Source organism: Euprymna scolopes, chromosome 45, assembly GCF_053919585.1.
Source record: "Euprymna scolopes isolate OS-2025 chromosome 45, ASM5391958v1, whole genome shotgun sequence".
Taxonomy (NCBI): Eukaryota; Metazoa; Mollusca; class Cephalopoda; order Sepiida; family Sepiolidae; genus Euprymna; species Euprymna scolopes.
The window spans coordinates 33,257,955-33,285,923 of NC_136526.1; the positions used below are offsets into that span (position 1 = coordinate 33,257,955).

The window sequence follows — 27,969 nt, forward strand, 5'->3', positions numbered from 1 at the left end:
ACAAACCATGCCCGACACGGATTCTTTTCAAATTTGCTACCCTTATAGATCTCCATGAAAGAAATTGAATGACACCTGTTACACATCTCAAAGTGAAGAGGCTTCTGATATATGCTCCTGACTTTTTTACAAAAATGTCAATTTTTATTGAGAGGTGACCAACTTTAAAAGACGATATCTCTGTTATTTATGGACCTACAAAGTTCATTCATATATCATTCTGAAATACTTGTATAGATCTACAATTTTATCTGGGGATATTTTTTTTCAAGGTCAAATTTAAAAAGGTTGACCTTGACTTTTACCTGAATTATCTAAAAAGGGGGCATTTCAATTTTTTTTGTAATTTTGACACAAGATTTGTTCATCTTCTGACAGTATATATTCCAAATTTCATGATGGGTTTTCCGCTAGAATCATTCCTACAAACGTTTTAAAGAAGTGGGAAAAATTCAAAATGGCGGAATGTTGTACCTGCTACTTCATACAAAAACATTTCGATATTTCACAATATGGTCATGTCTGATATCTTTCTAAAGCTATTTTAATGCTGATTAATATATACATAAAGACCATGGTCACAAAATCCATATAAAAAAAATCACTTTGAGATCTGTAGCAGGTGTCATTCAATTCCTTTCATGGAGATCTATAAGTGTAGCAAATTTGAAACAAAAATCCGTGTCAGACATGGTTTAACCCCTTGTCGATTTGACATGGAATGAGCCATATGCATAAAAAAGAAAAAATGAAAAAAATGAAATCACAAAAAATCAAAATAATTATTTTAATTTTCTGCGAACTAGCTTTTCCGGTCGCCATCTTAAAATATTGACTTCCACCCGTCAAACTCGTTTCGTTTTAATTAACTCATCTTATAATGTTTTTTTTTGTTTGTTTGTTAAACACAGATTGCCAAACAAAAAGTAAGTATTACTTGAATTTAATTTCTTTTGAGGCTCTCTTTTTTACAATAGGGGCGCGTCTAAACTATTATAATTCCCTTTCCAAAGATAGAGAAATGAGTCAACATTCCATGATTGCATATAAACGAAGAATGGTAATATAGAAACCTTTCCAATCGAGATTTTTATTGTTTTATTTTATTTTATTTTTTAAGTCTTTTTGTTTGTTTGTTTATTTTGCCTGAAAATTATTTTCCTATTGAAAACATCGGAATTATCTAATATTATTACGTACTCCAACATAATCCCTTGCGACCCAAAAAATACATAAGCGACAAAATAAAAATAAAACTGGGGTTTGTATTACTGTACACATAGATTTGAAAAAGCTGGAAAAAAAACAAATATATAACAAATAAATGTTATGAAAGGCAAGATAAGTTACTTTTCTACCAAACTGGATATATTTTTCGTGTTTTTATTCAATGTAACATGTTTATTCAGTTCGAAAAGCATACAGTTTACCGATGTATTAGAAAATTCAAAATGGCGCCCGACTCTCTCTGTAACACGGTAAGTTCGGGAAAAGGTGTTATAAATAATAAACTGGATAAAATACTGTTAAAAACTCGCTCAATATATGTTACCGTGACATAAGTTGACATTTATTCGGTGTTTTTTTAATAGTATTTTGTTTAGTTTATTATTTATAACACCTTTTCCCAAACTTACCATGTTAAAGAGAGAGTCGGGCGCCATTTTGAATTTTCCAATACATCGGTAAACACTGCATGTTTTTCGAGCTGAATAAACATGTTACATTGAATAAAAACACAAAAAATATATCCAGTTTGGTAGAAAAGTAACTTATCTTGCCTTTGATAACATTTATTTGTTATATATTTGTTTTTTGCCAACTTTTTCGAATCTATGTGTACAGTAATACAAACCCTAAAACTATTTTGAGTGGATTATTTGAATGTATGTGCAAAGTAAATGGCAAATCCCCAAAGTATAAAAAACATTTTTACTTTTTCCGTCACTTTAAAATTCACCAAAATTAAGGAATCAATTTTAATGAAATTGCGTACATGTTTTTATTTATTATCACAGCATATAATAAACAGATTTTTTATTTTTTACTGACAATGTATTATTTTATGTAAACAAAAACAAACTTTACTGAAGTTCTTTTTAAGTACTAAAAATGCATTAATAATTGACGGAAATAAAGCATCGCAGATGCTTTATTTCCGTCAATTAATTAATTTTTATTAAAAAAAAAATTTTTTTTATTACATTTTCACCCCAAACAAGGCACATTGTCACTGTGATGTAGGGGGCTACTATCAGGGGCAGCAACTACTGGGGCACTATGTTGGGATTTGGACAGCAAGATGTCAGTTCACGTTACACTTGCACTTCTGCATGTCAGTACAGTTGGGGAAGCAGGGACCTGGAATGGAATTCCAGAGTCTAGCGATTCTCGGGAATTTATTTTGTAAGTATTTCTCATGTATGTTACAAAAGACACTAAAGTCCATAATGCTGACTCTACCCACTCTAATCTGACCAATACTATATGATATCAAAACCTTTAAGCTTTATTCATTCACTTGAAAACTTTAGTTAAACATGAGGACAATGAAAGGAAGTCTTATTTTAACATTTAATAAACAACTTTATTTGTTATCTTTGTTAGTAGTGTTAATAGATGCGTATAAGAGAAAAACGGCTTAGTATGTTGAAGTGTTCTTGTGTATAGATAGAATTAATATATTGCTGGCTTGTTGAGGAGAGCATAACTCCATCCACATTTGTTTATAGCTAGTAGCCGTTGGTACAAAGAAAGCTGATTAAAGAAGAAAGAAAGGGAAATGTCTTCAGTGTGTTCACATGTTGTCGTGTGTGTGTGTGTGTGTGTGTGTGTCAGTGTATCTTCTTTAGCATGATAAAGCATATTTGTGTGCGTATCGTGCATGGAAAAAAATGGGAGCTTGAAAATATCCATTGCTAGCTTGTTGTACTCACGTTCTGCCTGGAGCCAAAGCCCAGGCAAAGTCTGCTCCCAGGCAGGGTCAGATTAAAAGAGGGTTGAGAGTTTCAGATTTCGCTTTTTATATACTCTGTCATGTGAGTGAGAGTTGGCTTGTGATTGCACAAGCCAGGGAGAAAGTGGATTTCAAATCTCGCCAAGAGAATTAGCTTCTGCCTGCAATTGTAGCTAGTGTTGGCTGCTACAGATACCCCCTTGTTGGATTGGTTTTTGGGCAAAAACCAAAAATGTTTATCGAAATAAAGGTTCTTTTCTGTGTGTCAGTTGTAAATTAGAAAATTTGAAGTAGTGAGGATTTTGTAATATGTCCGTCTGTGGCAGTTACTTGTAAAATTCGTTTTTTTTTGTGTCAACATGAGACTTGTTGCTTGTGACTATGTTCAAATTTGTTTTGTAGAATCGTATATGGTATCTTTATATTTGAACGATTCCGGTGGAATTTGAAGTCATTATTTGCTTGTTGCTAAACGTCGGTGACAAATTGTTTTCTTGACGAGTCTACTTCGGTGGTTACTTCAGGTGGAGGGTGTGAAAAAATAAGTATTTCGAGTGTGTTCTTCCGTGAAGAGTGATTTGGATGGTTAGTTGCCAGTAATGCATATTTGTTGCACTCAAAGTATTCAGTAGACAGTTATTTATTTTTTCTTTGGGGAAAAATTGTTGCTTTTCAGTGAAAATAATGTTTTTTGTAAGATAATTTTGATAGGGGAATGTTTCTTGTAGCAGAGAATATTTATGCTATGTGTGTAAATGGAGTCGAGTTGACTCATGTTTTTGTTGTTGAAATATGTGTGGTTTGCGTAAAAGGCAGTTAGTAAGAGAAAAAGGTAGGATAAAAAACAGCAAAAGTCCAGGCCAGATGTTAGAATTTTTTGTACACTAAAAGTGTTAACTCTTTTTCTAGGCTGGTGTTTTTTATATGCAGCCATTGTGAAAGAAAAACGCTTTTTCTTTGTCTTGATAATGTATCCGGTTTAAATATTTTATATTTTTTTGTGAAAATGTGAGAAGTATTTCTTATATGTAGCCGTTGTAAAAGAAAAGATGTTTTTTTTCTTTGTTTTATTCATTTCAGGTGAAATGTATCCAGTTATTTTTAGTGAAAATGTGTGTAGTATTTCTGGTGAAATGCGTTTCCACTAAAATGTTTTTAGCTTTTTTTATGAGACGCCTGTCTTTGAAAATATTTCTGTGTTTTAGTTTTAAGTGTCAAGCAATGACCTTTTCTTTTTCTTTTTGGCGAAAAAAAAATGTTGGTGTTAGAACAGCGTTCTAGAGAATTCTCAAGTGATGAGTAAGCAACATCTGAAGATTGTTTTTGGCAGTTTTTTTTTTGGCAGTTTTTTATGCTCCTTTGTTTTGTTCATGAAGAGTATGCGGTCAAACCAAATTTTTGAAAGGAAAAAGAATTATTCAGCAATATGAAATGTAATGATACCAAGAGGTTGTTCTTTTTAAGGAGCTAAGAAAAGTGAAAATAACAAATAAAGCCATAGAAATTTACGTGTTCCGGAGTAACCATTTTTGTTTATAATGAAGGCAAAACAGATCAGAAGGTTGCGTAGTCAAATCACATCAGGGTCACCATTTTAGTTAATAATGAAGACAATGAAAGGAAGTCTCATTTTAACATTTCTTTAAACAACTTTATTTGTCATTTCTGTTAGTAGTGTTAGTAGATGTGTATAAGAGAAAAACAGGTTAGAAAGTTGAAGTGTTCTTGTGTATAGAATTAATATATTTCCAGGTTGTTGAGGAGAGAACAACTCCGCCCACATTTGTTTATAGCAAGTAGCAGGGTCAGTTTGAAAGAGTGTTGAGAGTTTCAGATTTTTCCTTTTATATACTCTGTCACATGATTGAGAGCTGGCTTATGATTGGACAAACCAGGGAGAAAATGGATTTCAAATCCCGTTGAGAGAATTAGCTTCTGCCTGTGATAGTAGTGAGTATTGGCTGCTACAAAACTGTTTCTGCAATCGTGACTTCAAGTTGATCCTTTCAGTGCTGACTCTATGCACTCTCATCTGACCAATGCTGTGCATTCGCTATATATTCAATAACAATGTTTACTTTCACTGTTGGTCCATATTCCACAGCCTCGTCTAGTTGTTCAAACATAGCGTTTACAGATTACAAAAAATAATGTCAAAGGGCACAAGTTCTATGAGTTTGTCAGAACATTTTTCATTAAGTTTTCATTAAGTAAATCTAAAACAGGCACATGGATGCAGCATCATGGCGATTTGGCAAGGGCTGGAGTTTTGTTGATTGTATGCAATTGGAAACTTTTTTTAGGATCCTGTCTATGAGGAAAAGACTAGTGGTACATGCACCAGCTCAGATGTAGTAACAACACGCGATTCATTCGCCAATCCTGTCTCTATTGATACTGGATCCTGGCAAGTGTGAGTAGTTTTCTAGCAGAGTAGATAGAGCCCACCTTTTTGTAGCAATCTATTTGTTCCAATTCATGTTGATTGTTGATGTTATGCTGATAGTTTGAATAATAACTTACAGGTAGCATTTTAACAATCAGTGGACAAGAAGCTTTCTTATAATTATTAAAGGAAAGAAGCTTAGTCTTAGCAGCAGTAGATGTTATTTATGCTTCATTCCACTTAAGACTGATTGTAATTTTCTGAGGTTTTGTACATTGTGTTTTAATTATTATGAGAAAACCTTCATCTCAGATTCCATCAAAGGCTTTAAATACATCATGGCTTTCTACCCTAGCTTCCCCTTCCTTATTCAGTGCATGGTATATGCGTTCAGAGATGACTATTAGAGTACATGCAGTTCAATGAATTTGCCTTAATCTTCATGGTTTGTCAAAAATATTTATCATTTATTAATCACTGTTGTTTGTTTATTCTGATTCTCTTGCTACATGCCTAAGGATTATTCACTTGAAAACTACAGTGAACCTGTTTCTACTATTGTGACTTTAACTTGATTCTTTCAATTCTGATTCTATTCACTCATCTGACCAATGCTATGCATATGCCATCGAATATTTATGATATCAAAACTTTTTTAGTTTTTGCCTATATTTAATAACATAGTTTTTACTTCTACTGGCAGTCCATATTCCACAGGTTCGTTTAGTTGTTCAAATATATACTTTACAGATAACAAAAATTTATTGTCAGATTCAGTATTGTGAAAGCAGTGTACTCTAACAGCTATTATTCGAACTCCTACATTAGCGTAAAGAACAACGTTTTTCCTATGGAACATTGCAAAACTGATTGTAAAAAAATGTATGTATTTCTTAATTAAGCCCCAGTTTCCTGCCATGAAAAAGACTAAGTTTATTGAAACAAACTTTATCTGCAAAGCTATATATAAATGTAGATTGTCAACAGCAAATTTCTAGTGAATATTTGCTTTTTATTATTGAAGTCTTTTGTGGAAAAAAAGTAGCAGAAAAACAACAAAAATTATCAAAGAAATTGAGTAGCTTTTTAGCGATTTAAAGTTTTTTGATGATCATTCTTTACAAGCATAATCTTTAATCAGCCAAGCTTCTTGCAGATTCATTTTTGTTGTCTGGAAAAAAGTTGATAGTATTGAGACTGACAGCAAAAACGACGAAGCAAATAATGTTTATTAGTTGTGCTATTGTCAAGAACACAGCTATACTCCCTAAAGGATATTCATTTATTTAGAAAACTACTGCTAACCTGTTTCTACAATTGTAATTCCCCTTCCCAGGATCAGAAATTTTCCCTTAATTGCAAAATTTTTTTTTCTAACAGTCAAAAAATTTGTTGACATGCATTAGTAAACCTGATTTTTAATTCACTATTCATGCTACAACAAAAGTTACTTTTTGTTTGTGAGAAAAAACAAAAGTCAAGTAATACACATTAATTTTGCTTAAAAACCTTCTGCAAATTACTGATGTTAAAATAGTTTGATATTAAAAGTTATCCTTAACTAGAAAGAAATAGTTAAGCTGAAAAAATGGGCAATAACTCCGAGTGACTAGAAAGAAATAGTTAAGCTGAAAAAATGGGCAATAACTCCGAGTGTATTTTTTGCCTTTGAATCTATTTTTTTTAGGTAATTTGTGGCACTTTTTTCTTTATTAATTATCCACTTCGTCATTCTCTGATAAATCACAAAAATATATAAAAATGTAAGCAGAATCTGCAACTAATACATTCCATTACCTGTTCATTTTTTTTGTTTGGAAAACGTTAATTAATTTTATCTTTATTTTAGAAGTTATTTACTCGTAATTTCAAATTAAATGATTTTTCATTTTTTACCTTCAAATTTGTATTAAATTCTTTTAAGAACATTCGATTTTATTTTTTGATGTTAAAAATATATTAAAAATTTATAATTTTATGAATACATTTTTAACAATGTGAAATCATAATGCTTCACGTTTTCCTCTCGTGTTGAACCAAAATTATTTGATCTGATTTACAAACTTATTCTGGAAATTCATATATCTATAGGCCAAATTTTTAAGTATAGCTCTGTTATCTTTAAAGAAAAAAAAACTGCTAAATGTTAAAATAATTTCTTGAATATTATTGGAGATTCAATAACTAAGCTTGTCTTTTTCATTTAAAATCTAAAGGTAATTTATGCCATGTTACGACGATACAATAGTATAATGAAAGGGGAGTAACTCTTTACTTCTTTGGGCAAGATTGTCCCCCCTTTGTCAGTAGTCCTTGGCTTTAAATTCTTGCAATTTCTCGGGAGATCAACGACTATAATAGAAGGAGTGGAGGGAAAACTGACTTTCAAAATGGAGAGATGAGCATCGTTCCTGTTCATTCCAGTTATCATACTTGGACTTTTAACCTTTCATGTATTATGTTTGAATTGTCGTTACGTGTGTGTGTCTCCATAATAAAGGTATATCGTTATGTAACAGCGCGTGATTTTCTTATTTGTTCATAATTATTCCATTCCTTCACCATGTGCTGCAAACATACCCACGAGAAGGCGGTAAGATATTTTATGTTATATTAATCCTAATGCATCCCACGATATACCATGTCATTTATTTCTTTTCTGATAAATCACAAGAATACATACAAATGCTTTACAGTATTTTATTGTATTTAACCAACATAATTTAATTTATTATTTTAAAAGTCTTATTCCTAAAAACCCGAACTATCTATATATGTATTGTTGAAATCATCAATCATAGCTTCGTCACCTTTAAAGCAAACATATTGCTTTAGGTTTAAATATTTTTGGAAAGACAGGTAATTATTTCTATTTTTAAAATGTTTATTTTTTATTACTATTCATTGATTACTTTTATTGTGAGTTTATTTTTATTTGTTGAATTGTAGATTTTTGCAACAACAATTAATTGAAACACCACAAACTTTATTAATATTCTGCTCTGAAATTAATACTGTCCATAATATTTTTTGAAAATAAAACGATGAAAGCATGATAGTTTTAATAAGATAAAGTTAAAAATAATCTTAAATGAAATATATTTCTACTAAAAATAGCGTTATATTTCTGAATTTTTGAGATAAGGATTGATAATTTATATTTATTTCTATTGTTAGGAATACTGCTCTTATTTTGATTATCATTTTCACATTTGAAATATTTTATCTTCACCCTTCTTTAGGTGTTTTTTGTTGAACTTGGAAATCTGTACTGAATTACAAATAGAACTCGTTATTTAATCTCCGGTGTATCAAGCTCTAATTCTGTCAATATTTACTGAATTACAAATAGAAACCTTTATTTAATCTCTGGTGTATGAAGCTCTATTTCTGTCAATATTTACTGAATTACAAATAGAAACCTTTATTTAATCTCTAGTGTATCAAGCTCTAATTCTGTCAATATTTACTGAATTACAAATAGAAACCTTTATTTAATCTCTGTTGTATCAAGCTCTATTTTTGTCAATATTTACTGAATTACAAATAGAAACCTTTATTTAATCTCTAGTGTATCAAGCTCTAATTCTCTCATTATTTGCTGAATTACAAATAGAAACCTTTATTTAATCTCTGTTGTATCAAGCTCTAATTCTGTCATTATTTACTGAATTACAAATAGAAACCTTTATTTAGTGTATCAAGCTCTAATTCTGTCAACCATGAGCAAGAAAGTCTTAAGTAATTCACAATTGTATTCGTAGTATACACTGAGACTTGAATCTTCAACCATCAAAACGGTGCCATTTTTCACTGAATTTTACTAAATACATTATCTATTATGCCATGGGTCCTTTCTAAACATGATAATGTAAACAATAGAATATGTTAATAGAAAAAATTTATCATTGCTTATTGGCCCCAAAAACATAAAAATAGAAACTTAAAAAGCAAGCAGAGAAGTAAAGATGGGTTAATATTTGTGAATTATTTGTCTCAACCCCAAAGCCGTTTATGACAAAATAATATTTCATATGCTAATCCAAAACATAAGTAAGCTTACCTTTCTCTTAAAAGTAAAGTACAAAAATACCCAACTATAGATACAATGATTTTGTGTGTTTGTAAGAAAATAAAGACATACATTGTAAATGACATATTGAAATGATGCAGAAACGTTTTTGATTTGAAATATATTTGCCATTTAATAAATTAAATTTTACTTAGTTAATGTGTTTAAAATATATTCTTTAAAAATATAAATGCATTAATTTGTGCATGTGGCTGCATTAAGAAAAACAAATTGGGGAGGGCAGCAAGCTGAAGGTTTGACAGTTCAGAGAACATGTCAAAGTTAAGAGTTGGTGCAAATTATGGCATCAATAAAAAGGAGTGCTGTCAATGTTTATTCGAAACTATCTTAGTTTTTTGTCTTTGTGTGCTTTAAAAATTAATAAGAATAGGAAGTAATAGTTATATTTTGTCGTACATGGTAGGCTACTTTGATTTTGGCTATATAGGAAGGGTTAGTTATGTCTTGTGAATTGAGTCTTATATTAAGTGCCAATTTAAGCATGGGATTGTGATAGGAAATGTAGTTAAATTATATAATGTTAAATTTACTTGAATTTTGTGGGGTTCTGTCATGTTCTCATTTGTAGATTTTTACAGGGTAATTGATTTGAACATCACAACTTTAATGAGTGTTCTGGTCATTTGCAGCAAAGTTTGTTTTGATGTTAAAATTACAAGAAAAGAATTGAGATTTTTTAATACATTTATAACAATAGGAAATTAGAATGCTTCACCTTTTTTATTATTTGATTTATTATCTTTGGTGTTAAAAATACTATAAAAATTTTTAAAAATTTAATACATTTATAACAATAGGAAATTAGAATGCTTCACCTTTTTTATTATTTGATTTATTATCTTTGGTGTTAAAAATACTACAAAATTTTTAAAAATTTAATACATTTATAACAATGAGAAATTAGAATGCTTCACCTTTTTTTATTATTTGATTTATTATCTTTGGTGTTTAAAATACTACAAAATTTTTAAAAATTTAATACATTTATAACAATAGGAAATTAGAATGCTTAACCTTTTTTATTATTTGATTTATTATCTTTGGTGTTAAAAATACTACAAAATTTTTAAAAATTTAATACATTTATAACAATAGGAAATTAGAATGGTTCAGCTTTTTAATTATTTGATTTATTATCTTTGGTGTTAAAAATACTACAAAATTTTAAAAAATTTAATACATTTATAACAATAGGAAATTAGAATGCTTCACCTTTTTTATTATTTGATTTATTATCTTTGGTGTTAAAAATACTACAAAATTTTTAAAAATTTAATACATTTATAACAATGAGAAATTAGAATGCTTCACCTTTTTTATTATTTGATTTATTATCTTTGGTGTTAAAAATACTACAAAATTTTAAAATATTTAATACATTTATAACAATAGGAAATTAGAATGGTTCACCTTTTTTATTATTTGATTTATTATCTTTGGTGTTAAAAATACTACAAAATTTTTAAAAATTTAATACATTTATAACAATGAGAAATTAGAATGCTTCACCTTTTTAATTATTTGATTTATTATCTTTGGTGTTAAAAATACTACAAAATTTTTAAAAATTTAATACATTTATAACAATAGGAAATTAGAATGGTTCAGCTTTTTAATTATTTGATTTATTATCTTTGGTGTTAAAAATACTACAAAATTTTTAAAAATTTAATACATTTATAACAATGAGAAATTAGAATGGTTCAGCTTTTTTATTATTTGATTTATTATCTTTGGTGTTAAAAATACTACAAAATTTTTAAAAATTTAATACATTTATAACAATGAGAAATTAGAATGCTTCACCTTTTTAATTATTTGATTTATTATCTTTGGTGTTAAAAATACTACAAAATTTTTAAAAATTTAATACATTTATAACAATAGCAAATTAGAATGCTTCACCTTTTTTATTATTTGATTTATTATCTTTGGTGTTAAAAATACTACAAAATTTTTAAAAATTTAATACATTTATAACAATAGCAAATTAGAATGCTTCAGCTTTTTTATTATTTGATTTATTATCTTTGGTGTTAAAAATACTACAAATTTTTTAAAAATTTAATACATTTATAACAATGAGAAATTAGAATGGTTCAGCTTTTTTATTATTTGATTTATTATCTTTGGTGTTAAAAATACTACAAAATTTTTAAAAATTTAATACATTTATAACAATAGCAAATTAGAATGCTTCACCTTTTTTATTATTTTATTTATTATCTTTGGTGTTAAAAATACTACAAAATTTTTAAAAATTTAATACATTTATAACAATAGCAAATTAGAATGGTTCACCTTTTTTATTATTTGATTTATTATCTTTGGTGTTAAAAATACTACAAAATGTTTAAAAATTTAATACATTTATAAAAATAAGAAATTAGAACTGTTCAGCTTTTTAATTATTTGATTTATTATCTGTGGTGTTTAAAATACTACAAAATTTTTAAAAATTTAATACATTTATAACAATAGGAAATTAGAATGCTTTACCTTTTTAATTATTTGATTTATTATCTTTGGTGTTTAAAATACTACAAAATTTTTAAAAATTTAATACATTTATAACAATAGCAAATTAGAATGCTTCGCCTTTTTTATTATTTGATTTATTATCTTTGCTGTTAAAAATACTACAAAATTTTTAAAAATTTAATACATTTATAACAATAGGAAATTAGAATGGTTCAGCTTTTTTATTATTTGATTTATTATCTTTGGTGTTAAAAATACTTAAAATTTTTTAAAAATTTAATACATTTATAACAATAGGAAATTAGAATGGTTCACCTTTTTTATTATTTGATTTATTATCTTTGGTGTTAAAAATACTTAAAAATGTTTAAAAATGTAATACATTTATAACAATAGGAAATTAGAATGGTTCAGCTTTTTTATTATTTGATTTATTATCTTTGGTGTTAAAAGTACTACAAAATGTTTAAAAATTTAATACATTTATGACAATAGGAAATTAGAATGCTTCACCTTTTTTATTATTTGATTTATTATCTTTGGTGTTAAAAATACTACAAAGTGTTTAAACATTTAATACATTTATAACAATAGGAAATTAGAATGGTTCACCTTTTTTATTATTTTATTTATTATCTTTGGTGTTAAAAATACTACAAAATTTTTAAAAATTTAATACATTTATAACAATAGGAAATTAGAATGGTTCACCTTTTTTATTATTTGATTTATTATCTTTGGTGTTAAAAATACTACAAATTTTTTTAAAATTATATACATTTATAACAATAGGAAATTAGAATGGTTCACCTTTTTTATTATTTGATTTATTATCTGTGGTGTTAAAAATACTACAAAATGTGTAAAAATTTAATACATTTATAACAATAGGAAATTAGAATGGTTCACCTTTTTTATTATTTGATTTATTATCTTTGGTGTTAAAAATACTACAAAATGTTTAAAAATTTAATACATTTATAACAATAAGAAATTAGAACTGTTCAGCTTTTTTATTATTTGATTTATTATCTTTGGTGTTAAAAATACTGCAAAATTAAAAATACAGCATAAAAATTAACAATGAGAAATTACAATGCTTTACTTATGTCTGTATTAAACCAAAATTATTTAATTTATTATTTTTTCAGACCTAATCCATAAAATTTGAACTGTCTTTTGCTGTAATCCTCAAGCATAGCTTTGTGACCTTAAAAGAAAACATATTGCATAAGGTTCAAATATTTTTGTAAATAACAGGTAATTATTTCTATTTGTAAAAAATGTTACATTTTCATAATTTCTTTAATGATTATTTTAATTGTGTGAATTTTACTTTTTGCATTTGTAAATTTTTTAAGGTAACTTAATTTGAACACCATAAACTTTATGAGTTTTCCACTCAGAAATTAATACTTTCTGTCATTTTCAGAAAATAAAAAGACGGAATAATGAATTTGTTTATAAGTTAAAGTAAAAAAAAATAATATTGTTATATCTCTAAATTTTTAAAATAGGGATTGATACTTTATTTTTATTTCTATTTTTAGAAATACTGTTCTCATTTGGAGTATTTTCACGTTTGGAAGATCTTACCTTCAACTTTCTTTAGTTGTATCTTGAAGTTGGGAATCTTTCTGTTGAGTTTTGAAATCTGTACTGAATTTCATGAAATCTCCATAGAAATAAATAAGAAAAAAACAATTGTCAATAAGAGGCCCCATTCAGATGGTTTAAACCTCTTCAGGACGATAGTGTTCTATAATATAAAATCATGAAATCGTCGATGTTTTTTTGATAATCATGAAATCTTTTAAATTTAAACTACTTAATATTTTTGTTTTATCAACAAATAATATAATAAAAATGCATTAGTGACAATATACAACCTGTCATACAGTGCCTTACTTGTTAATAACAATTAGTTGTCGATTCATCTCTGAATAGTTCAACAATATCTTCCCCAACATTTTGTATACATACCAAAAATGCAGACACACAAGCTCTCGGTAATATTTTTGAAGCTCCTATTGTTTAATGCTTATGCTGTTAGAATTCTTTAGATTTTTGTAATTGTCATTTGTGTAGTATGTCACTAGATACTTGGAGAGTAGTGGACGATTTATATTAAGTGTTTCGAAAGAAAATACATCTTCCTTCTCTGAATGTTTGGGACATCCGATTTAAACATAGAAAACCACCCAATCTCAAAACCTCTTATTGAAGCAGTAAATTGAAAGTATATCAAGTTTTCAGAAATAGTGGTTTCATATGTGACACTTTCATATATGTTGTAGGCATATAACGATATTGCTTTCATGATTTATTTCATAATAAGCTATGCCCATAATAGTCTTCTTCATTTGCAGAATTAGATTCAAAGTGAATCCCACCCTTGATAAGCAATACCTATTGTTATGCTTAACTATGATATAATAGGTCCAAATTGATCTCTGACAGGCTCTTTAAGGTAGGCAGAAGAGCACGATATTTGATTAACATTGACTGCTTTTTGTTATTTTAGTGCTAAAATCAGTATCAAAATTTTACACATCAACAGTAAGGATGAGTCGCTATTCATCAATAATACAACCAATTTTAGCTTTGTGCTGCTTGACGACAGCCATCAGCGTGATTAGTCATTATTGGAGCTCAGAGCTTAGTTTATGGTAAAAATCCATCCAACAATAATGTATCAATTTAATTAGACGGATCTCTCTGTTGATACAAATGATTGTTCAGCTTTATTGGTACTTTGAATCCTGAGACTGAAATTCACTATATTTTTGCAGAACAGTTTGATTTTGCCAGTTTTACTTTTTCTTTTTTGTTAGATTTTCACTCCAAACAAGGTACAGTGCCACTTTGATGTAGGAGGCTACTATCAAAGACATAAATTACAGGGATTATATATAGGGAGTTGAGCAGCAAGGTGTCTGTTCACATTACACTTGAACTTCTGCATGTCAATTCAGTTGGGGAAGTAGGAACCTGGAAGGGAATTCTAAAGTTGAGCAGTTCTGAAAAAGAAACTATTAGAATAAAAGGTTTTCTTAAATTTAGAGATCTGTACTGTGTAGGGGTAGGATTTTTTGCTTGTCAGGTTTGTCAGGAGTATTTATATCTAGGGGGTACAAGTGTTTGTATTTCGTTAGAGAATCCATCATTAAAATACTTGTAAAACAGGCAGATGGATGCGAAATTTCATTGATGGGGCAGATTTTGAAACTTAGATGACAGTTCAAGACCTATCAGGTTTACGATTCACTTTTGAACCCTGTCCAGGATTGAAAGACCAGTAGCAGATGCACTAGCCCAAATGTGACAATACTCCATACATCGGTGAATGATGGACTTGTAGAAGTACACAATACTTTCAGGTGTAAGTAACTTTCTAGTATGGGAAAGAGAACCCACCATCTTCGCAGCAACCTTGGCAATGCTCTCAATATATTTGTTCCAACTCATGTTCTCTGTGAACGTTAAGCCTAGGAGTTTGAACGAAGTACTTTCATGCAATGTATCTTTAGCCAAAGCTATTTGTGGTTGAGAAGGTTTCTTGTAATTATTAAAGGAAATGATCTTACTCTTGGCAACATTGAACATAATCATCCATTTTTGTTCTCCTTTCACTACAGACTGAAGGTCTTCCTCTAGGATTTCCACCATTGCTTTGGATATTTATTTCCTACTTTCGCCTTTTATAGAGCCTGGTGTCGTCAGCAAATATGCCCATCTCAGAGACAGTTTATTCAAGGAGGTCATTTATGAATATTAGGAATCATAAAGGTCAAGGATTGCACATTTATCATATTATTCAGACTTCTGGCAATTGATGACAACCTGGATTCTTCTCTTATTTAAGAATGATTTAATTATGTTAAGTATTCATTAAGTAATACCAGATGATCTGGTTTTCATAAAAAGACCATTGTGCCATATCCTATCAAAAGATATATTTAGGGCTACTACCCTGTCTGCTTCCCTCTTCACATGCATGGTAGATATGTTCAGAGATCATAATTAGAATAGCTGGAGTAGAACAGGCTTGCCTGAATCAGTATTAAAGTCCAACATATTCTCTCGCTCAGTTGGAGAATGACGATAATGTTTCAGCATGTTCTACTTGGTTGAGAAAAGTGGCTGCAAGTAAATTACAATAAATGGCATTAATAAATTTTGTAAAGACGACTTTTATTTAAAGACAAAACTCCATTATTCCTCACTTTACTACTTGCAGACCATGAACATATGTATGAAAACCAAACAGTCAATTTTTTTATAGAAACCAACAGCCAATTTTATTCACCAAGCATGACTAAGACAGATAATTAAAAAAAAAACTAGTCACCAGTATTAATAAAAAATCAATCGTATTGCAAATAATTTATTTATACTGGCAATTACAAAAAAAAAATTTTCATAAAAAATGAATAGTATTACAAAAAATTTATTTATACTGGCAATTACAAAAAAACATTTTTCATAAAAATGAATAGTATTGCAAGTTATTTATTTATACTGGCAATTACAAAAAAAACATTTTTCATAAAAAATGAATAGTATTGCAAATAATTTATTTATACTGGCAATTACAAAAAACATTTTTCATAAAAAATGAATAGTATGACAAGTAATATTTATACTGGCAATTACAAACAAACATTTTTCATAAAAAATGAATAGTATTGCAATTTACTTATACTGGCAATTACAAAAAACACATTTTTCATAAAAAATGAATAGTATTGCAAATAATTTATTTATACTGGCAATTAAAAAAACATTTTTCATAAAAAATGAATAGTATTGCAAATAATTTATTTATACTGGCAATTGAAAAAAAAACATTTTTCATAAAAAATAAACAGTATTGCAAATAATTTATTTATACTGGCAATTACAAAAAAAACATTTTTCATAAAAAATGAATAGTATTGCAAATAATTTATTTATACTGACAATGACAAAAAAACATTTTTCATAAAAAATGAATAGTATTGCAAATAATTTATTTATACTAGCAATTGCAAAAAAACATTTTTCATAAAAAATGAATAGTATTGCAAATTATTTATACTGGCGATTGCAAAAAAACATTTTTCATAAAAAAGGAATAGTATTGCAAATAATTTATTTATACTTTCAATTACAAAAAACATTTTTCATAAAAAATGAATAGTATTGCAAATAATTTATTTATACTGGCAATTACACAAAAAACATTTTTCATAAAAAATGAATAGTATTGCAAATAATTTATTTATACTGGCAATTACAAAAAAAACATTTTTCATAAAAAATGAATAGTACTGCAAATAATTTATTTATACTAGCAATTGCAAAAAAACATTTTTCATAAAAAATGAATAGTATTGCAAATTATTTATACTGGCAATTGCAAAAAACATTTTTCATAAAAAAGGAATAGTATTGCAAATAATTTATTTATACTGGCAATTACACAAAAACATTTTTCATAAAAAATGAATAGTATTGCAAATAATTTATTTATACTGGCAATTACAAAAACATTTTTCATAAAAAATGAATAGTATTGCAAATAATTTATTTATACTGGCAATTGCAAAAAAACATTTTTCATAAAAAATGAATAGTATTGCAAATAATTTATTTATACTGGCAATTACAAAAAAAACATTTTTCATAAAAAATGAATAGTATTGCAAATAATTTATTTATACTAGCAATTGCAAAAAAACATTTTTCATAAAAAATGAATAGTATTGCAAATTATTTATACTGGCTATTGCCAAAAAAACATTTTTCATAAAAAAGGAATAGTATTGCAAATAATTTATTTATACTGGCAATTACACAAAAACATTTTTCATAAAAAATGAATAGTATTGCAAATAATTTATTTATACTGGCAATTACAAAAAAAAACATTTTTCATAAAAAATGAATAGTACTGCAAATAATTTATTTATACTGGCAATTGCAAAAAAACATTTTTCATAAAAAATGAATAGTATTACAAATAATTTATTTATACTGGCAATTACAAAAACATTTTTCATAAAAAATTAATAGTATTGCAAATAATTTATTTATACTGGCAATTGCAAAAAAACATTTTTCATAAAAAAGGAATAGTATTGCAAATAATTTATTTATACTGGCAATTACACAAAAACATTTTTCATAAAAAATGAATAGTATTGCAAATAATTTATTTATACTGGCAATTACAAAAAAAAACATTTTTCATAAAAAATGAATAGTACTGCAAATAATTTATTTATACTGGCAATTACAAAAAAACATATTTCATAAAAAATGAATAGTATTGCAAATAATTTATTTATACTGGCAATTACAAAAAAAACATTTTTCATAAAAAATGAATAGTATTGCAAATAATTTATTTATACTGGCAATTACAAAAAAAAAATTTTCATAAAAAATGAATAGTATTGCAAATAATTTATTTATACTGGCAATTACAAAAACATTTTTCATAAAAAATGAATAGTATTGCAAATAATTTATTTATACTGGCAATTGCAAAAAAACATTTTTCATAAAAAATGAATAGTATTGCAAATAATTTATTTATACTGGCAATTACAAAAAAAACATTTTTCATAAAAAATGAATAGTATTGCAAATAATTTATTTATACTAGCAATTGCAAAAAAAACATTTTTCATAAAAAATGAATAGTATTGCAAATTATTTATACTGGCTATTGCCAAAAAAACATTTTTCATAAAAAAGGAATAGTATTGCAAATAATTTATTTATACTGGCAATTACACAAAAACATTTTTCATAAAAAATGAATAGTATTGCAAATAATGTATTTATACTGGCAATTACAAAAAAAACATTTTTCATAAAAAATGAATAGTACTGCAAATAATTTATTTATACTGGCAATTGCAAAAAAACATTTTTCATAAAAAATGAATAGTATTACAAATAATTTATTTATACTGGCAATTACAAAAACATTTTTCATAAAAAATTAATAGTATTGCAAATAATTTATTTATACTGGCAATTGCAAAAAAACATTTTTCATAAAAAAGGAATAGTATTGCAAATAATTTATTTATACTGGCAATTACACAAAAACATTTTTCATAAAAAATGAATAGTATTGCAAATAATTTATTTATACTGGCAATTACAAAAAAAAACATTTTTCATAAAAAATGAATAGTACTGCAAATAATTTATTTATACTGGCAATTACAAAAAAACATTTTTCATAAAAAATGAATAGTATTGCAAATAATTTATACTGGCAATTACAAAAAAAACATTTTTCATAAAAAATGAATAGTATTGCAAATAATTTATTTATACTGGCAATTACAAAAAACATTTTTCATAAAAAATGAATAGTATTGCAATTTATTTATACTTTCAATTACAAAAAAACATTTTTCATAAAAAATGAATAGTATTGCAAATAATTTATTTATACTGGCAATTACACAAAAAACATTTTTCATAAAAAATGAATAGTATTGCAAATAATTTATTTATACTGGCAATTACAAAAAAAAAACATTTTTCATAAAAAATGAATAGTATTGTGAATAATTTATTTATACTGGCAATTACACAAAAACATTTTTCATAAAAAATGAATAGTATTGTGAATAATTTATTTATGATGGCAATTACATGAAAACTTATTTTCATAAAAAATAATTGTATTGTGAATAATTTCTTTTCAATGCTAATTACACAAAAACTTATTTTCATAAAAAGTAATTGTATTTTGAATAATTTATTTTCAATTATAATTTCACACAAATATTTTTATTAAAAAGTATTTTGTATTTTTTTCAATAGCAATTACAAAAAAGCTTATTTTCATAAAAAAAATGAATAGTATCAACTAAAGTAATATATAATATAAAATAACAATCAACTTGTACATGTGCGTTAATAAACTAATTTTTATAAAGTAGGCAAGTTATAAAAATACAAATATTATAACTTATTTTTCTTTAATCTTTTAAATAAGTATGCAAAATATTTCTCATCGTCAATGACGGCATATTGCATTTTTAATCTTCCGTTTAGTATTTTTTATATATTAAATTTGAAACGTCTGTATTGTTTCTTCGAAAACAGTCATACTCATTTTTCATTTAATTCAAAATCATTTTAAAGAAAAAAGATTTTTATTATAGGTAAATATATGAACTAGTAAATTATATAATGACATGAAAAGTTGAAAAAGCATTGGAAAAGAATTTCCAGATTTATTACGTGCATATGAGATATTTCCTATTTTTCCTGTGAAAAAATTAAATATTTTTATTTTGTTATGTTTTATTGCATATCAGAGATATTGTGGTGATTTATTCTTCAATTTTTTAGAATTTGCAAACATTGTATATTAAAATATTTATTTGCTTGTTGAACCAAATGCATTTGATAAATTGCAAGGTTTATTTCATGCATCGAGAAACATAAGTCAAAAAGTGTTGCAAAATAAAGATAATAAAATAGTATTGTGTCTTCTCCAAAAGAATCATTTTTTTTTAAACTATACAATTTTAATTGTAAAAAATAAATTGTTAAAGTTTGGAAATCACTAAGGAAGCTTTTGTTGGTATTTACTTAAATATCTATAAAAACGAAATAATTTTTTGTATTGCAACAAATATCCTGATTATATTGAAATTTGGGTGTTCTTAAAAAGTATGCATGATTAGTTTGTTCTGCCTTTAGCTTACAATGGAGACGTCTATCTATAATTTATCCATTTAAAAGGTTACCGTGTATTCACTTAAAAATGTTAGTATTGTATATAAAATTTATGAAATTTAAGTTTTTTGTGAAATTTGTCTTTTTTCAATTTTACAGAATATCAAGCAAACAATACGAATTGCACAAAGTTAAAAGCCCGAAAACAAGAGAAACCCTCCTGAATCATTTTATAAAATAATGAAAATATATTGAAAAAATCCTGACAACTTTGTATGTATTTCTTCTATTTTTAGTCTTAATCAATATGGTATTAGTTGAAATAATTATCGCAAGTGCATATGAGTAATGAACTCATTGACAATTTCATAAATGCAGTGAATAGTAGAATAATAAAAACTTATATGAGACTTTAATAATGAAAAATGGTGTATTTGTTAGATTCAAAAGTGGTGGATTGCTAAGAACTATTCAGTAAAATACAAGGTATAAATATCTTAGAAAATGCATAAATATTCACTGGAGCTATCATATATGTATTAATCAATCCATATCAAATATTGCTTTGATGGGAATTCTTTTTGTTTTATGTTGAGCTAGCACACAGAGGAGTATACATTTTGTGTGTATATATATATATATATATATATATATATATATATATATATATATATATATAGTGATTTAAAAGTTATGAGGGTTTTTTGAAGCATAAAAATGATATTCCATAGTTCAATCAATCAATCCATATCTTTACTTTAATCAAAGCTGAATTTTGGGACTTCTTAAAAAATTATGCATGATTAGTTTGTTCTGCCTTTAGTTCACAATCGAGATATCTATCTATAATTTATCCATTTAAAGAGTAACCGTGTATTCACTTAAAATCTTAGTATTGTATAAACTTTATGAAATTTAAGTTGTCTGTGACATTTGTGTTTTTTCAATTTTGCAGAATATCCAGCGTACAGTACAAATCAAATTGCACAAAGCTTAAAGCCTTAAAACAAGAGAAATCCTCCTGAATCTTGCAAATCTTTCTTTATAAAATAGCATTTTATGAAAATCTATTGTAAAAGACCTGACAACTTTGTAGTTATTTCTTTTATTTTTAGACTTATTAACTGTGGTACTAGTTGAAATAATTATCGCAAGTGCATATGACTAATGGACTTATTAATCCTTTCATAAATGCAGTGAATAGTAGAATAATAAAAACTTATACAATACTTTAATAATGAAAAATGGTGTATTTTTTTAGAACTATTCAGTAAAATACAACGTATAAATATAATCTTAGAAAATGCATAAATATTCACTGGATCTATCATATATGTATTAATCAATCCATATCAAATATTGAGATTAAAAAGTACGGGATTCCTAAGCACTTTCCATTAAAACACAGAAAATGATTTATATATAACAGACTTATGAGAATCTATATATATATATATATATTACTTCCGAATAGATTTATCCAACAAGCAGCTGGTAGGAAAACCTGTGATTATAAGATTTACAAAATATTACTGGTCGTAATATTCTATGTATAATCCCATCTAAATAGGAAGTGCTCAATATACAGGATAAAGCAAATAAAGCTTCACTTGGAATAATAAAAAATCCTTGATTAAATAAAGTTTTTTTTAATTTCATTGAATCACTATATATATATATATATATATATATATATATATATATATATATATATATGTAAGTTTTAAATACCGTTTAATCAATCCATATCAAATATTGCTTTAATGTGGATTGTTTTGGTTTTATACTGAGCTAGCACACAGAGGAGCATACAGTTTCTGTGTGTATATATATATATATTATATACACTTATAACTTGGAGTAAAAAAACATGTTTTCATCTAAACAATTAAATCAAGGTTTTTTTAATTTCATTGAATCACTATATATATATATATATGTTATATGTAAGTTTTAAATACCGTTTAATCCATCCATATCAAATATTGCTTTAATGTGGATTGTTTTGGTTTTATACTGAGCTAGCACACAGGAGCATACAGTTTCTGTATATATATGTACAAACATTTACTTAATCTATTATATATATATATATATATATATATTTAATAATCTGTATTTATATGAAGTTCATCATTGTGAAAGGATCCCTTGTGAAATGTATTTATGAATATATAAAAACAAATATTTTACTGACGACTGTTTATTTTGTTGGAATAATTGTCTCAAATGCATACAATGTACATTTTGGTGCATATGACTAATACTAATCACGTGAGCCTTTTAATAAATGCATCCAAATTATTAAAAAAATTAGTAAGACTCATATGAGACCTTCATTATGGGCTTTAAAATTGTTGGGTTTGTACGTGTACTAATTATAATGCACAGAAAATTATATTAAAGTGAAGTTTTAGATATCTATATACATTGCATTATTTACATATATATCATTATATACCATATATAAAGACTTACTGATTTATCATGTATTTTTCGTTTTGATCGATCGATAGACCTAATCATCTGTGCACACAAATGATAGAAATATATATTATATGTATATATTAGCGATTATATTAAAACGCATATTTTCATTGAAACATCAAAAAGATCGATTGTAAGCGATCTACTCAATTATAAATCCACAAACCTTAAACATATATATTTCTTATTCAATCTGTTTTTTTTCTAAAATAGAAAAACAAGAAAAATATAAATAAAATAATTCGACTAAAAATTCGTAAATATTACAGCTTTTAAAATGAACACTAAACCACATACTAGAGAAAAATCTTATTCGTGTGAAGTGTGTTGTTCTTGTTTTCCAAATAAACAATATTTAGCCACTCATATGCGAACACATACTAGAGAGAAACCATATTCTTGTGAAGTATGTGGCTTTTCTTTTACAATGAAAAATACTATGTTGCAACATATGAAAACACATATTGGAAAGAAACCTTATTCTTGTGATGTATGTGGTTCTATTTTTGCCCGTAAATATAATATGTTGCAACATATGCAAACACATACTGGAGAGAAGCCATATTTTTGTGAAGTATGTGGCTTTTCATTTACAAGGAAACACCACCTGTTGCAACATATGCGAACACATACCGGAGACAAACCATATTCTTGTAAAGACTGTGGCTCTTCTTTTACAAGAAAAGACGGATTGGTCATTCATATGCTTACACATACTGGAGAGAAACCATATTCTTGTAAAGTATGTGGTTATTCTTTTACACGGAAAAATTATCTGTTGCAACATATGCGAACACATACAGGAGAGAAACCATATTCTTGTGAAGTATGTGGCTCTTCTTTTACAAGAAAAGACAGCTTGGTCATTCATATGCGAACACATACAGGAGAGAAACCATATTCTTGTAAAGTATGTGGCTATTCTTTTATATGTAAAAGTAATCTGTTGCAACATACGCGAACACATACTGATAGCACGAAGCTGGATACTCCACCAAACTAGACAAATTCTTGTCCTGGAATCCAGTAAGACCAAGAGACCAAAATGAAAGATGTACTACAACATATGAAAATGGTTAATTGAAGAGAGGAAAATTATGTTCTCAATTTCTTTACTAACTCAGTGTTTGAGAAATAAAGAACTTAAATGGAACATTCGAATATCTATGTATCTCATGTAGAGTTCAATTGTTAGCCCCAGGTTGTGGATTTCTGAGAACTTCGACCGAAGTAAAATAAAACAAAAAAGAGAGAACCCATAATCTTGTGAAATATGTAGCTCTCTTTTACACAGACACACCATAAGTTAAAACGTATATGAACACATGCAGGAGAGAAATTACATACTTGTGAAATTACATATAAACAGAACTAATTACATGCAAACACATACTAAAATAAAATAAAAAAGGGAAAAAACATCTAGCACGTTTTATACAAGAAAACCAATATTTGGCCATTCATATACGGACACATACTGGGGGAAAAGATAACAAAGTATCAAGGACTTATGTATGATATGAAACGGAATTGGAAATTAAAAGACGTTTCAATTATACCAATCATCATAGGAGCAACTGGGCTTATGAAAAAGAACTTTAAAAAGTACATAGCAAGCATACCCGGTGAACCAAGTGCAAGTGAAATACAAACGATTGCACTGAAAGGGACGGCTAGAATCCTGAAAAGATCTCTTGGTTGGACTCACTAAAATAGGGGTAAATGTCAGACATCTGGTTGGATGTCCCATCCCCTAGAAGAAAAAGTTTAAGAAAAATGAAAAAAAAAGAGAGAAAACATTTTTGTGCAGTATGTGGCTCTTTTCCAAATTTTCAATATTTGGCCATTCATATGCGAATAGACTTCAGGTGTTAGCCCCAGGTTGTGGGCCCCTTGATTTCTGACAACTTCAACTGAAGTAAAATAAAACAAAAAAAAGAGAGAACAAGGTTTTTACAGCTACATACCTAAAAAAAAATGCGATTATTAAGCCTGACATAGTGGTATAAAACAAGAGAAGAGGAAGAAAGTAGAAACCCTAGTTGAAGTAAGCATCTCTAATGATGAGGGCTTTAACAGAGCTGAGAGGGAGAAAATAACAGAACACCAAGGACTTACGTACGATATGAAAAGAAACTACAATCTTAAGATATCTATTATTTCAGTCATTATAGGAAGAACCGGACTAATGAAAATGAATTTCAAAAACCTGTCAAATATACTTGGTGAACCAAGTGCAAGAGAAATACAGACAATTGCACTTACAGGGACGGTGAGAATCTTAAAAAGATCTCTTGGTAGGAGTAACTAAACTAAAAAGAGAATGTTTTGATTCCAGTAGGATGCCCCATCCTCAGATAAAACAAAGTGCTAGCAAAATTAAAACAAGAGCGAAACTTTATACTTTTGAAATGTGTTACTCTTCATTACCACAAATGCAAAATATGTTGAAACATGACAACATAAACTGGAGAGAAACAACGCATATGGCAATATATGTGAACACATACAACATGGAATAAGAGAGAGTTGCAACCTTGGTTGAAGTGAATGTCCTTAATGATGGAGGTTTGAACAGACCTGAAAGGGAGAAACAGACCAAATATCAAGGTCTCATGTATGATATGGAAAGAAACTGGAATCTTAGAGAGATATCAATCATACATTATTATAGGTTCCACAGGGCTTATAAAGAAGAACTTGAAGCCCTGTCTAACTAATATTCATGGTGAAGCAAGTGCAAAAGAGATCCAGACAATTGCACTTAAGGGAACAGCGAGGATACTAAAAAGAGCTCTCGGTTGGCTTCAATAAAAAGCAAGGCAATGTTGGCAGCTGGTTTGGCTGCCCTATACCCAGCATTACAATCTTCAAAGGAAGAAAATTTTAAAAAAGAGAGAAGATTCAGTTGAATTATGGGAGAATACTTGGCATCTGGTAGACTGCTTTATCCCCAGCAAAAAAAAAGTGATAAGAAAATTGAAACATTAAGAGAAACCAAATTCTTGTGAAATATGCTACTCTTTTACAAAGAAACAAAATATATCGAAACCTAACAACATATACTATATACATAACAACATAAACATTCTTGCTAGAAAAACATTCTTGTAAACATGTAGCTTTTGGTTTACAAGGAAAGAACTTATGCCATGACGTATGTGCGTGCATACGAAAATTAAATGATATTCTTGTTAATTATCTTTCTCGTTTTTATAATACATCATATATATATACTAATAAATTGTATTATTCTTTTATAACACTTCCTTTTTTCATTATGTATCAAATGAATAAAATATTCTACAAATCAATTATATTATTTTAGTAACTTTTCCTTGCTAGACAGGCGAATCCAAATTTTTCAGTGGTGGAACGCCTTACATATGTGCAACTATTATTATTATTATTAGCATGAAACCGTAATATCACATGAAAAACTTGTAGTTTTAATTAGATTTCTTTTTTTAATGTTACAAATAAATTGTTGGTTTATTCTATTTGATAAAAGAAAATGTTTTGAGACAAAATCGATTTGAAAAAAATGCCATTGTAAACATTTGGAATAATGCATATGTTACAACGCATTTTTAGAAATTAAATCAATTCAAAGCTGAATAACTTTTTCAATTAAATGAAAACATGGACATTTTCGCAAAACAGTTGTTTGTTTTACAACAGAAAAATACTGTAAAAATATAAAATTTATGACTGATCTTTTGAACTTATAAGAAATCAATTTTTATTTCATGCCATAAAATGATTTTTAAAATCATATTTCTTATACTTTTTTACTTTAACAGAAAAAGAAATATCCAAATTGCATAGAAAATGTCTTTTTTATATGAAATTGTCTTTTTTCTTTCAAATATTTTTAATGTTCCCAAAATGAAAGGATTTTCTAATAAAATTCATGATTTAATATACATAGTTTATGTATACTCTGAAAATGGATTATTAGTTAGAAGAAAATATTTTCTAACACAAAACCGAATTGACTCAGTGCCATGTTAAAAACGTTTTTCCTATAATAATTCGTATACTGGATCCTTATTTGTGTATGAAATATTGGATTTTATTAGTTTTTACTATAATTCCATAAGTGATAATCGAAATTTTTGTATTTTGTAAAATAAACTTTCATTTAAAAACACATCATTTGTGATATGGTGAATTCCTTTTTGTATGAAGTTTTGTTAAATATAGAAAATAAATATGTGTTTTATTTCATGTTCTTTTTCAAAAAATTATTTGACCATATAAAAGCTATTGAAAATAATTTTGCTTTTCTATAAAATTCTATTCTATATTTTCGTGATATTCTTTCAAACAAAATTAAATTCAAATCGTTTTAGGAAAAAAGTAATTACTCTAAGCTCAATTGGTGATGAAGAAGGTAATATTTGGGAGGAGGAAGTAATTTTTTTCAGAAATGCGTTGTCAGAATTTGTTATTGTAAAAATAAAATTTTGCAATGTAAGAGAACAAACAAGTAATATTGCAGTCTAAATGAAGATTGAAAAATAAATTGAAAGAGGAAATGATTTAAAGGAACAACTGGAGTAGGAGGAAGAGAAAATCCAAGAAATAAAAGTCATTTTATAACCAGGGAAATTGTTTTTTTCTTTCAGTATTTATATGTCATAGGCAAAATTGTAGTTGTAATATAGACAAGTTTAGCACTTGCAGTTTGAAACAATGTTTATGAAACTGAATAATCCTTTAATAAAAAGTTATTACATTGACCGCATTTTGAGATTTAGAAGAAAAAGCGAGTAATGGAATTTTATTGGCCGAAATAAAATGTCTTGGTAGAATTGTTTATTAAAGGGAATGTGCATATTGTATCTATTAAATTGTCTGGATTTT

At 27.1% G+C, this 27,969-nt stretch overlaps 1 protein-coding gene across 2 annotated transcripts; it reads left to right on the forward strand.

The window, feature by feature from the left end:
* The first annotated feature begins 479 nt into the window (after positions 1-479).
* On the forward strand, positions 480-27,237 carry LOC145269390 (uncharacterized). 2 transcript variants are annotated; one of them, XM_080125076.1, is made up of 3 exons: positions 480-926; positions 13,068-13,176; positions 20,773-27,237. In XM_080125076.1, exon 3 carries the CDS (start codon positions 23,378-23,380, stop codon positions 24,101-24,103), a length of 726 nt encoding a protein of 241 aa, XP_079981202.1. In that variant the 5' UTR covers positions 480-926; positions 13,068-13,176; positions 20,773-23,377; the 3' UTR covers positions 24,104-27,237. The 2 variants fall into 2 exon arrangements, with proteins under 2 accessions (XP_079981202.1, XP_079981203.1); XM_080125077.1 differs by lacking the exon at positions 13,068-13,176.
* Positions 27,238-27,969: the final 732 nt, after the last annotated feature.

What these genes read in the sequence shown, in the direction of transcription:
- LOC145269390 (XM_080125076.1), top strand. Translation starts at nt 23,378, where the DNA reads ATGAACACTAAACCACATACTAGAGAAAAATCTTATTCGTGTGAAGTG.